General features: G+C 34.4%; 1 protein-coding gene across 2 annotated transcripts; it reads right to left on the bottom strand.

The window, feature by feature from the left end:
* Positions 1-4,475: 4,475 nt before the first annotated feature.
* LOC140765673 (uncharacterized) lies at positions 4,476-11,724 on the bottom strand. 2 transcript variants are annotated; one of them, XM_073104868.1, is made up of 2 exons: positions 11,508-11,724; positions 4,476-5,065 (listed from the first exon to the last, which is right to left on the bottom strand). In XM_073104868.1, the coding sequence occupies exon 2, from the start codon at positions 5,044-5,046 to the stop codon at positions 4,873-4,875; it is 174 nt and encodes a 57-aa protein (XP_072960969.1). In that variant the 5' UTR covers positions 5,047-5,065; positions 11,508-11,724; the 3' UTR covers positions 4,476-4,872. The 2 variants fall into 2 exon arrangements, with proteins under 2 accessions (XP_072960969.1, XP_072960977.1); XM_073104876.1 differs by lacking the exon at positions 11,508-11,724 and adding an exon at positions 6,276-10,770.
* Positions 11,725-12,942: the final 1,218 nt, after the last annotated feature.

The following is a 12,942-nucleotide window of genomic DNA, read 5'->3' as shown; positions in this document are numbered from 1 at the left end:
CCCAATCAAATATCTTTATCTTAAGGCTCAAATGCAAACCTGTAAGTCTTTACAATTATTAAGATATATCTCATCATTCTAAAAGGCTTGCTCAATAATCTCTAGTAATAATCAAACATGTATGCCAATAGTTAAACAAATGCTAATATAATCATTTTCCTATACATCATTATCTGTTTATCATCTAGCAGTATAATAAACATCCATCGATACATTGTATATAAAATATCATAGTCATCTATATTTTGTTCATTACCGTCTTATGAAACAATTAGTTCAACTTCCAAATCATCTATCAGTCATAATACATAATCATATATATAGGCTCTATAAATAACTTTATCAAATTATCTCTCCAATCAGTATCATCAAAACAACTAACATGTCCAAGCACATAATATCTCAATTTAATATCTATGATTAAAAACCAACATATTTTATTTCTAATTAAATCACTTAAACCTTATATTTCTTCAAGAGTCTCAACTTAATATTCTATCTCATCCTCTATATAAAGTCCACCACACATACTGAACAATTTAATCTTATAGCATCATAAAAAATCATTCTATAACATTATTAATATCACCTAATAATCATAAGAAAAATAAGTATGTACATTTGTAATTAAAATTCATCACCCAAAACACACGAACGTCATGCTATAATATTATTATCCTCTAAATCAAAGCTCAAAACTAAACTAATAGTCGACATATATTTTTGGTGTCATACAAGATATGTCATGGGGCTATCAACTTAACAATTATCATCACCCTATATTATTCATTTCATTATCATTCTTTCAACCTAATCATATTCACATAATTAGCAGCTACTAAACTAAACCTGCTATCGTGTCATCCAAAGATACATACATTAAGTCTCAACTACTGACATCACTCATAATCCAATAACTGTATCTAGAAATTTAAACGAGACGTTAGTCCTCTAGTAATATTATCGAACAAACATATCCCTACTAAATCACTCATCTTATCGATACAATCAAAATTTTATACCTACTAACACAAGTATCTTGCAAACATAATTTATCATACCAGTCATCCTAAAAATTCTTTTCTATATACAATCTATAATCATCTATATCATAACACATAATTTCTTTTCCGCCATACAAAATCATCACATATCTTACCCATCCATCCACAATCAATAATTATAACTTTCATAAAAATTAGAATAGTCTCTCAGCACATATATCTATTTACATCAATCTCTTAATCTCAAGTGTATCCATAATAATCAAAGATCCAACAATATGCTATATTTGTATAGAATAATCTCAAATCTACTACTAATAATCCTTTTGCATAAATAAATATCTCTACATATTTAAAAATTTCTACACATTATCACATCATATGAACATGTCGACATTCCCAATATTATGCTCCACATATTTGGAAATTGGTGTTGATAGATTGTTTTTGCAAGATACTTGTAGGTTTTGATTGTGCTAGCAAATAGGTTATTTAATAGGATATTTGTACTCCATTATATTAAACGATAAATTGTATAAAATATGTCAGATTATAGTGTACTCATGTATTAGTGATTTTAGTTGTATTTTAATGATTTATCATGGCCTGTGTGGGCCCTGCCTGATTATGTAGTTGTCTAGTATAATTGTTGTAGATATAGATATGGATATGCTAACAGGTTTAACTTAGTGATATCATGATTTATTTTATAATGGATTATATGAACACAGGAGTATATCTATGTGTGATGGGCCTTGCCCGTCCTGTCATGTGCACCGCGCGTGTCGTGTGGGTGCGTGGACGTGCACGTGCCCGTGTCGGGTGGAGGCGTTACATTTATAACATTACTAAATTGATCTGCAACAAAGCTTAGAAATGAGACTTTTATTTTAGATTTATTCGATCCTCTCCTAAGTGAGAATTTTGGTGATATACCTCTCACATAGGAAAAGACCGAATAAATGGGTTTGACGCCCTAACCTCTCAGGCCTTACTTCCTTTGAATCAGTCTATATTATGTTGAACAAAATTGAACCCTCAAATCTCATTGCTTAAAAAATTGGTATGCAATCTGACAATTGATAATCCCTCGAAAAATTAAGATATTTCTATGGAAGCTAGCTCGAAATCACCTTCATATCAGGCTAATGGTGGCTAGCCTAGGCTTAAGTTCCCCAAAAACTAGTAAGGTGCATGGCCTTTTGATGAATCAATTGATCACTTGCTTTTCACCTACTATTTTGTCAAAGCTATGTGAGTTACACTCAACAATCTTTGGCTTGTTAGGCAATGGGACCTAATTGGGTCGAGAGAGAATAGATTTTTTAGGAGGATTCCATCCCTACTAGCAAAAGATCTATACTGCTCATTGTCATGTCTGTTATGATTTGGCAATACTAGAGAACCTTCTTGTATTCTTTGATAAAGAACGTTGGCCTTGTCCTATGAATACTATGAGGTTCTCTCTCCAAATCCCACCAACCCCACTAGTCCACCCCACCACATTCACTAGATACCCCCTATGTCGAGGTGTAACAACCGTCACCAAACACGTGCCCCTTACGTGGGTGGGTTCTACTCACGTGATTATCACGTAACCTACTAGTCAATATTTCAATACAAATATACAAGCGAAAAGCCCACATTTTCACAAATAATACAGACAAGAAGCCCATAACACTAAGGTCACAATAAGCCCAAAATACATATCCATAACAAAATAAAACAAAGCCCACGCAGGAGCTACAAACCATTTAGCTTAATTTACATGAGTAAACTAAGAATAAGAATAAGAATTATAATAAGAAGACTTAGGCCAGTCTTTGCTAGATCCGCCATGAACTCTAACTCATCTACTAATCTGAAAATATTTTCACCAGAAAGTGGTGAGCATAAAGCCTAGCAAGTTTCTACTTTTATAGTCTAAAAGTAGTGTGATGAATGATACGACAATAAGTAAATATGAATATGCGCATCATGATCAAATCAATGCATCAATATTTCATACGCAACATATTCATCTAATGCGTATATGTATTAGCAATTAATAACCTACCAAGCAAACCATCCGGACTATCAAGTCCTCAAACTCGAGCTTACACAGAGCTCCGCTCAAAGGTCATGTCAATACATACTACATAATATGCATTATCTCAAACTACTAAGTCTGTATATAGGCTCATGCAGAGCTACGCCCGTAGACCACATCAGTCTTTACACCCGACCACACACATACCCCAAGGAAGGGTAGACCCTAGCGATAGAATCGCCAGCCCATCACCTACCAAATAGGCCACGAGGTGCCGAAGGAAGGCACGAAGCCGCCGACCGGCTAGATCACAATGAGCCCAAGAGGGGAAAGTTTTAGAGAAGGAAAACTCAAAAATAATTAATTAATTACAAATCTAACTTATCGAGAGGGTGAGGCAGCTCCAACGCTTCGATTGATGGGGTTGGCGGTTCCGGTGGCACTCTAACGCGGCGGGAAGAAGAAAGAGGGAGAGTGAGCTGGCGGGGAGAAGGAAGAAAGAAAAAGAAAAGAAGGAAGGGGAAGAAGAAAAGAGAGAGGGAAGGAAAAGGGGAAAGGGACACATGTGCCCCGCACGTGTGCGCCCAAATTCTTTTTTCTTTTCTAGTTGTTACACAGAGGTTTTTAAAGCTCAAAAATGACTGCTTATTTTTTAGTCTCAATGAGTTGGTGGGGTGGGCTTTATCAGGCGCTCCCTATCGGGTTCCCCCATAATAACCAAACAATCACTTGGCAGATTCCGGTCTAGCTTATAAGCAAAAGCTACCTACCTTAAACTAATTTCCAACCGCTAGGCAACATTCTGAATAAAGCTCACCCTGCCCTTAGATGATTTTTCCTCTCATGGATGATTGTTACTTTTTAATTTCTTGTGATCATTTTTCACAGTGAAACATATCTATCGAAAAGCTAGCAAAATCGTTGAGTGGTTAGTAATGTTGGTTAAAAATGTAGGTTCTGAGTATACCTGGAAAGGGGCCTTCCTGGCCCTTTCGTACGGCTTTTCTGATCGTTGATTCCAGCAGTTCCTATTATACCTGCGGATCCTAAGTAATACACTTTACCCTTCAACAAAATTAAAAAAAAATGTTCTCAAGGAGATTTGATATTTTAGGAGCAGTAAGTCACATCTTCTGGCAATTAGTACACTATTATCCTTCAAATGAGACAATCATCTAATATATTTATTGGTCCTATGCCATCTGATTATTTTGATTTCGAGTTGATCCTAAAAATTGTCTCCTGCTTAAAACGACTTATAATCCTTTTGATTGTGATTTGCACCACGTCCTTTACACGACCACAATGAGGAGACTTGGCTTTTGGTCATAAGAATCAAGTCGTAATATTATTCAAACCTTGAAAAAAATTTAAACAAAACCGCTCATTTAATTGTGCTCTAAGGATATTAATAATTCTTCAAGTATCTTCAACTCCCCATGTCCAAGTATCAGCTCAAACATGAGAAATAAAAAGGATGTCATACAAAAACAAATAGAGAAGGCCCCGTCTCTGAATTCTGAACTCCAACAAATTATTAGCTCTCACAGGAACCTAACCTTTTAGCATAAGCCATAGTAATAAGTTCAAATCACAATTTAAACTACAAGAATGTCTATTGCTGATGAAGAAACTAAAGTGAGAACACTAGTTTCTTTCACATCAACTCCCAGCCCTAGAAAATATTGATTCTATAACAAAATTTATTACTCAAATCGCACATTTAAGTTATGCTTCAAACACACAACTTATGTGCAGGGTGAAAGAAACTTGAGATTCCAAGTAAAACATGCTTTGCATAGATAAAATTCTAAGGCTAGTTTAGAAACATAGAAGATCTTATTTCATCTTCGCTTCCGTGAAGAGAACATGTCGATTCACTCGAGGATCATACTTACGAAACTCGAGCTTCTCAGTGATACGACGTGGATTTTTACGCTTGACATAGAAGAATCCAGTTCCTGCAGCTGAAACCAGCCTGATGAATATTGATCCACCCTTTGCTTTTCCCATCTTCTACAATGCAAAGTATCTAGCAAAAGAAAAAAGAAGATTCTTATTAAAATCAGTAAATGCCTCAATGGTGGATCTCCAAAAGCAAACTGTCTATATGTTCTTCACAAGCAAAGATAAAATGAGGAAAACAATTTATCAGTTGAATATGAAAACATATTGGTAATAATGCCATGGCAAGATAAAATGCTAAATTTTCCAAATTCCAGATGATCAAATAGAAGTGAAACCTAAATCATACAAAATATGAATACACCTCTTTGTTTTTCTTCCAACAAATGATCCAACTATGTTACCAATCAACTTCGGCAGTAACGAACACACAAATTCGATCAAGACAAGGGAAGAGAGGAGAGATTTAAACTTACCCAGATGTGAGATTAGGTTACTATTAGTGTTTAGAAGAGCAGTAGGATTTGCCATGAATGCACGTGGTCGGCTTCTCCAGCCCTAGAAGCCGCCATGAGCAGGGAGGCAACAAGGAAAACTATGGATACCCCCGATCATATGACATGACTAAGGACATGCCATCACATTGAGATAAATTTAAAAGGAAATTTTCAAAAATGAGATTTTCTTTTTCCTTAAGTCAGGTCAGGTTTTAATTGCATCAGGTATAAGAACCAATTCCACCCAGTGCTTTAAGATACAAGTGTAATTGACCGTAGCTCTGCTCAAGCTTGGCTCAGAATTAGTTTGAAGCCTAATCTTATCTAACACACCAAGCTTGAATTAATAACCTTTAATTCGAGCCTATTTCGAGCTCAAGCTGAGAATTGCCCAAGCTTGGCTCAAAATTGGTTTCAAACCTAATTTAAAGTTTTAAACACACCAAACTTGAATTGATAACTTCTAATTCAAGTCTACTTTGAGCTCGAGCTGTTCAATAAGAAGATTCAAGCCTAATCGAAGCTAGGTCAAGCTTGAATCAGGCTTGAATTGAATGAAGCTTGATTCAGGCTTGAATGAAGCTGGAATCAAGCTTGAATTATGCTTGATGCAGCAAATTTAATGCAAAAACTTTGAAAAAAAATAGAGATTACAAAACACTAAACTAATAAGTAATGAATAAATGCACACCTGAACCAATATTTCATCCTATAGAAGTTATAAATATAGCAACTTCAATCACATAAAACAAATAAATAATCAAGAAAAGCTAATGCTAGAACTGGTCTAATCAAGCTTACCTAATCGAAATCCATGGATGTGTGAGGGAAATTTCTTACCCGGTAATTAATGAAGTACGGACACCTCCTCAGACACGTGTGGGTCCGGAGTATCTGTAATATAAACAAAAATAAAAAAAGGGTCGCATGTGGGACATGGGCGGGCCACGCCAGCGGCGACGGGTAAGCACGACGAGCGACTAAGCTCAACGAGTGATTGAGCTCAATAAGCGAATGACAATTGCAATGAACGGCAAGATGACTAGTTGTGCTTCTTTTTGACCGGGAAGCGATGTTATTTCTCTCTCTCTCTATCTCTTTGCTCTCCTTTAAAACCTTTTATTTTTCCTTTTTTTTAATACCGATTGGGCTTAAATTTAAATATATGCTCTGTTTAGTTGTTAAATTTCTAATACATATTTCTCTACTAATGTAGCTTTATTGCGATTGAAGAAAAATGAATACTGAAAATACAGAGTTTAGTCAAAATATTGTATCTTTTGTGGATAATAATACTCCTTTGTAGAGATATGTTACTAAGATGGAGAACTTGGAAGGTAGAAGAAATCATAATTTTAGATGCAATTATTGTCAATAAGTCTACAAAGGATAATATTATAGAGTAAAGGCTCATTTGCTAAAAATTAGTGGGCATGGAATTAGAGTTTGTCCAAAAATGAGAAGTGAACATGTTATGAAAATGAAAAGGGTTATTGATATGGCCGAATTGAGAATTAAAAATTCAGTACCTAAACAAATTCCTTTGTCAAAATTCAAGTGGTATCTTCTAGTAGCTCAATTATAGGTGTAGGTTTTGATATGGGAGGGGCATCAAGAAAAAAAAAATAGCAACATGAATGACATCTAAGAAGTCATTTAATTCTGGTGCTCGCAATCAATTATACTGTGACATTGCAAGAATATTTTATTCAGCTAAGTTGCTTTTTTATTTGGTAGGGAACCCTTACTATGTTAGAGCTTTTCAATTTGCAACAAATAATAATATTTCTGAATTTGTGCCCCCTAGCTACAATATGTTGAGAACTACACTACTTCAATAAGAGAGAGCAAATATTGAAATATTGCTAAACCCTATTAGAAGCACATGGGGAGAGAAAGGGTGAGTATTGTATGTGATAATTGGATTGATGCACAGAGGAGACCGCTTATAAATTTTTTAACGGTGACTGAGAGTGACCTTATGTTCTTAAGGGCTATGAATTGTGAAGGAATATATAAAGACAAATTTTTTATCTCCAATTTAATAATTAAAATTATTGAAGAGATTGGGCCTCATAATATAATCCAAGTGGTTACGAATAATACACATATTTGTAAGGCATCAGGAATGCTTCTTGAAGCAAGGTTTTCTCATTTTTTTTGACTCCATGTGTAGTTCATACTCTCAACCTACCTATGAAGAACATATTTGCAGCAAAAAATACTAAGGCAAATAAGATTGTGTTTGATGAGTGTAGCTAAATTTCAGTAATTACAAGGGATGTAATGTGCATAAAATATTTTATCATGCAACATTAATTGATGTTGGCTCTTTAATAAATTTGTCAACTTAAAATTGCTTGCTATCACTTTTCTTCGGTAATTATAATGTTGAAAAGATTTAGAAAAATTAAGAACAGTCTTCAATCAATGGTAATTAATAATAAATGGAGTTCTTACAGAGAAGATGATATTGGCAAAGTACAATTTGTACTTTGGTAGAATAAAATTGAATATATACTTACCTTCACAAAACCTATATATAGTATGCTATGAGTTACAGAGATAGATAAACTATGCTTACATTTGATATATGAAATATGGAATACCATGATTGAAAAGCTAAAAACTGTCATATTTATGCATAAAAACAAGAAGAAAGACGAGAAATCTATTTTTTATTTAGTGGTGCATAAGATCCTAGTGGATAGATGGACAAAAACAATACACCACTATATTGTTTAGCACATTCTTCAAATCCAAGGTTAACTTAATTTCTATAGTCTTCTTTCTTATGATTAAATGTTTTATTATTTCTTTCATTGCTATGCACTGTTTACTAATTAGATGATTATATTAATAGGTATTACAGCTCATCATGGATTCAAGAGGATCCAAATCGTGTATCACCGTATAAAGATTTGGAAATTCTCTAATATAAGAAATAAATGCTTAAAAAGGTTATTTGCAAATATAAAAGAACGAAAAATGGTATACCAAGAGTATACTAGTTTCTCCACATCAACCAAAAGTTTTGCTGATTATGATTCGATAGCAGATAGAAATAATTTTGATACAAACATGTGGTAAGTTGCTCATGGTGCTTATGTTTCTATTCTTCAGATTTTAGCACTTAAGTTACTTGGGCAACCTTGCTCTTCTTCAGGTTGCAAGAGGAATTAGAGCACTTATTCTTTCACTGAAAATGAACAAGATAACTCCATAGAGAGCTAAAGATTTAGTATATGTGCATACTAATCTTTGCCTTCGATTAATGAGGTCTCCAAATTATTTGAGAGATGAGACCAAGATGTGGGATGTCGAAGAAGATTCTTACGGTTTCTTTAATGGCGCAGGATTGTTAGAGTTTGCTAATCTCTCAATTGATAAACCGAATTTGGAGACTATAATGTCTATTGACGAAGGCAATAAGGATCTACCACGAGCTAAAGATGAATGATCTATCTTATGTTGCCTTTTTATTTTGTAATGATTGTCAGTTTTTAAACTTCTGCGGAATTCAGTTACTTAGACATGTTTTGCTCTTTTAGGGCTTGTAATAATAATTCGATGTCTTTTTAGAATTTTGTACACTTTTGATTGTCTTTCAATTTTGTTCTTATTTCTAAATTAGTTCTTATAACTTGATGTATACTTCTTAGTTCTTATAGCTTGATGTATGTGTATTTAACATTATTAGCTTGCAAACTTTTACTTTAGATTTATCAATAATTATACATTTACTTATTTATTTCACCGTGTCCTATGCCGTGTTCTTGTCCTATATTTTCAAAATTTGTCGTGTCGCCGTGTCGTGTCTATGTCTCGTGTCCGTGCTTCATTGCCAGTATTCTAGATCATTCTTTCAAGTGTCTCTTCAAATGTATAATGATACCTAATTTAGGCCTGTAACACTTTGTTGGGCAATGTAGACACTGAAATTTTTCTACTTCCACTCCTTCCACTACTTTTATCTTTTTAAAAGACTATCATACATGATGTCTTTCTTCTACCTTTTTTTCTATAATAACATTATCATTTTCCCCTTCAAATTGTAAATCAACATCAACAAAAGGTACGGAATCACTTGCTTCTAAATGTTGAAAAGACAATAATTCATGTGACATTCCACATGCATTCAGAAAAAACTCAAAAAGTAAATATAATTACCAACCTAAGTATGTATTCATAATTGCTACTATTAATTTAGGATTGAGATAGCTCTCTAGCGATCTTGGTATTGATATATAAGGAAAACTAAGTTGTTGCTTTTATTATGTATCTAGGAGAGCAGGTGATACAACTTACAAGTGATTGGTCAATTAGTGTAAACATCAACCAAATGCAAGGAAGTTACAACTAAACAGATAGTTATTTACAATGGCATTCTAGATTAATATAAGCAAGCTGATACACTAGATCTTGCTACTTTCCCACCAATTTCTAACACAAGCTTCTTCTCAACTAAAACTTCTGCAAGTTTTGGCTTTTATAATTTTGTGGGCACAAAAGTTTGATCTTATTTTCCCTACAAAACATTGGTCAACTTCACAAATCAAGATGATTGACTTTGACAAAGCTAATTGGCAAAAAGGAAAAATAATGTTGATCCATAAAACATGTCAATAATAAAAGAAGGTTTTCAGTTTTCCCACTAAATTGCAGGTCATCATATGCAAAGAATCCACATAAATGTTTTTTAAGGCCCTCGTGATATGCAGGTGGTCATCCCACCACATAGCACCCTGGCAATATGTGGGAGCCTATGCCGTCTAGTATTTTTAATATATAAAAATTAATAATAATTATATATGATATATAATATATATCAATATAGTATATATGAAATTTTTAATAATCCACTGCACTGCACCAAAATACAAAATAACATGATCACAAATTGTTTCTGCTTATGAAATTGGGCAACACAAGAAAGGGAAAAACATGATTCATTCACGAACATATGTATAGTTAATTAGTCATTAGCATATCTGCATATGTTCACAAGCATGATTCAAAACAGTCCACACCCCACTCCAGCTTGACAATTTCACAATTAACACACTACTAAAAACTAATAAGCAGTAATCAGCATTCTTTTTCTACTAAAAAGTAAAAAACTAATTAAGTAATTAGCAGTAACCTACATCTACTAAATTCTAATCAATCTAATCAACTAATCAGTAATCAGTAATCAGTAATCCATAATCTACTGCAGGTGGTCGCCTATAGCTGCGGGTTGTGGGAGGCCATGGCAGGCGGCTGCAGGTGGGTGGCCGCTGGTGGGGGGTGAGAATGGGAGAGTGAGAGAGAGAATGTGTAAATGGGAGTGAGAGTTAGTGAGAGAGAGAGAGAGAGAGAGAGAGAGAGAGAGAGAGAGGGGGGGGGGGGGGAGAGAGAGAGGTAGATGGGAGAGTTGAAAGCAATGTAATAGAAGTCAGCGGGTGGTGGGCGGTCACCCCACTGCCTAGCACCTAGGTGGAAGGCAGACAACAAGGCGTTTAACAAGGCGATCTGACATTTTTAATATAAAATATCAAAACTAAATAAATAAATATATATGATACAGATATATAATATACATTATACACTAAGATGTAACCAATACAAATTAATTCCATATTTTCTCTTCAACAATCAACAGATAATAGATTTAACTAAGAGTGAAAAAAAAAATACATGTTTTGGCGAAAACAGATTAACAATTTAACATTCAGAAAAACATTCGACAGATTCAGAAAATTAACAATCGACAGATTAACATATTAGCAATCAACATTCAACAGATTAACAAATTAACAGATTAAGTGATTAACAAAATAACAGATTAAAAAAATGTAAAAAATAATTCAATTCATTTACAGTGAAAACACAATCAACAATTCCTTCAATTTTCCTCCAACTGTTAGCATAACGATTAACAGATTAAGGCAGTAAAATGTTAAAAAAATATATATAAAAAAGCATAATAGTTGGTTTCGGTCTTTGCCGCCGTAGGAAGAAATGGAAGAGTGTGAGAGAGTGAAAGAGAGTGGGATAGAGTGAGAGAGAGGGAGGGAGAGAGGATCACACCGTCCACAGTCGCTCGCCGTCGTCCGCACTCCACAGTCGTCTGCCGTCGTCCACAGTAGCTCGAGAGAGGAGGATCGAGAGAGGAGAAAGAGACTGATTCTGCCTTCGCTCACTAGTCACCGCACGTTGCCTCGCTGCCGCCGGCCGTGAAAGGGAGGGCCGGAGAGGAAAAGAAAAAGGGTTTAGGGTTTTCACGGGATCGGGCGAGGAAGGATTCAAAGAGAGATAGTGGATTTTTTTTATATCCTATTAAACTTACCTCCGACCCGTACCCGCTTTAGATCCTTTCATTTTCCATAAATAGAAGATGCTGTTATTATTTTGTATAATTCAAAAGACCTTAGTGTTTGCTTTGTTACAATTAACCCTTGTTCAGATCGAGGTTCAATTTTATGAGTTGCATCTTGATTCGTGAAGGTCTTGTATCCTGAGAATAGATTGCCTTTGTAATTTTCAATTGCAACAAGTGGACGGCAAATTTGTTCAAGAGATAGATTTACCTTCGTTTGACTATTGCAAGAGCTTAGCCATTTGATTTTATTAATCTCCACTTTTTAATTTCCTCCAACAATTCTTGAACAAATTTTCTGACTTAGTAATTTCAAAAAGCTGCTTCGAATGTTGCACTTTCATCTATACAAACTTAATCGCTTTGATGAAAATAATTATAAGCGATGGAAGGAGAAAATAGAGTTTGTCCTTATGGTGATAAAGACTCGTTAGTAATAGAAAAAGAGTGTCCAGTCTTAACCGAGAAGTCTACTGTAAAAGAAAAGAGCGTAAAGCAAAAATGGGACGAGGACAATGTTTTGTGTCGTGGTACTATTCTTGGGTCCCTCACCAACCATCTATTTGATATGTACTCTCATATGAAGACCACGGAGGAGATTTAGATAGCCTTAGAGAATAAGTACAAAACAGAAGACTCTAGTAATAGAAGCTATCTTATCTCTAATTACTTTGATTTTAAAAAAATTGACAATAGACATATTCTTTCTCAAGTCCATGATTTACGACTTATTTTACAGCAAATTCTTTCTGAAAGAATTTCTATAGAGGAGAAACTTCAAGTTGGTGCTATCATCGCCAAATTACCTCCAAGTTGAAAAGACTACCACAAGTCTCTTAAGAGAAAAGGTGATAATTTCACTCTTGAGGCTATTCAACGACAACTCAAAATTGAGGAAGAGTTAAGACTTCGAGATAATGCCAAGTAAACCACATAAATGACAAAAGTTGCCCATGTTGTTGAAATAGATAAGGAAAAAAAAAACCCCCGAATAGATAATCCTTCTAGTGAGAAGAAGAATGGCAACAAAAAGAATGTAATATATCATTACTGCAAAGAGAAGGGACAATACAAAAATGAGTGTCGTATTCTTAAGAAGAAATAACAACAATCCAATAAAGTTAAAAGAAATCTTATTGTTGTTGT

This window comes from Typha angustifolia, chromosome 1, assembly GCF_048772165.1.
Source record: "Typha angustifolia cultivar Huaian chromosome 1, ASM4877216v1, whole genome shotgun sequence".
NCBI classification, from domain to species: domain Eukaryota; kingdom Viridiplantae; phylum Streptophyta; class Magnoliopsida; order Poales; family Typhaceae; genus Typha; species Typha angustifolia.
This window is presented reverse-complemented; position numbering and strand designations above follow the sequence as displayed.

Coding starts and splice junctions, on each gene's coding strand:
- LOC140765673 (XM_073104868.1), bottom strand. CDS start 5,046: ATGGGAAAAGCAAAGGGTGGATCAATATTCATCAGGCTGGTTTCAGCT.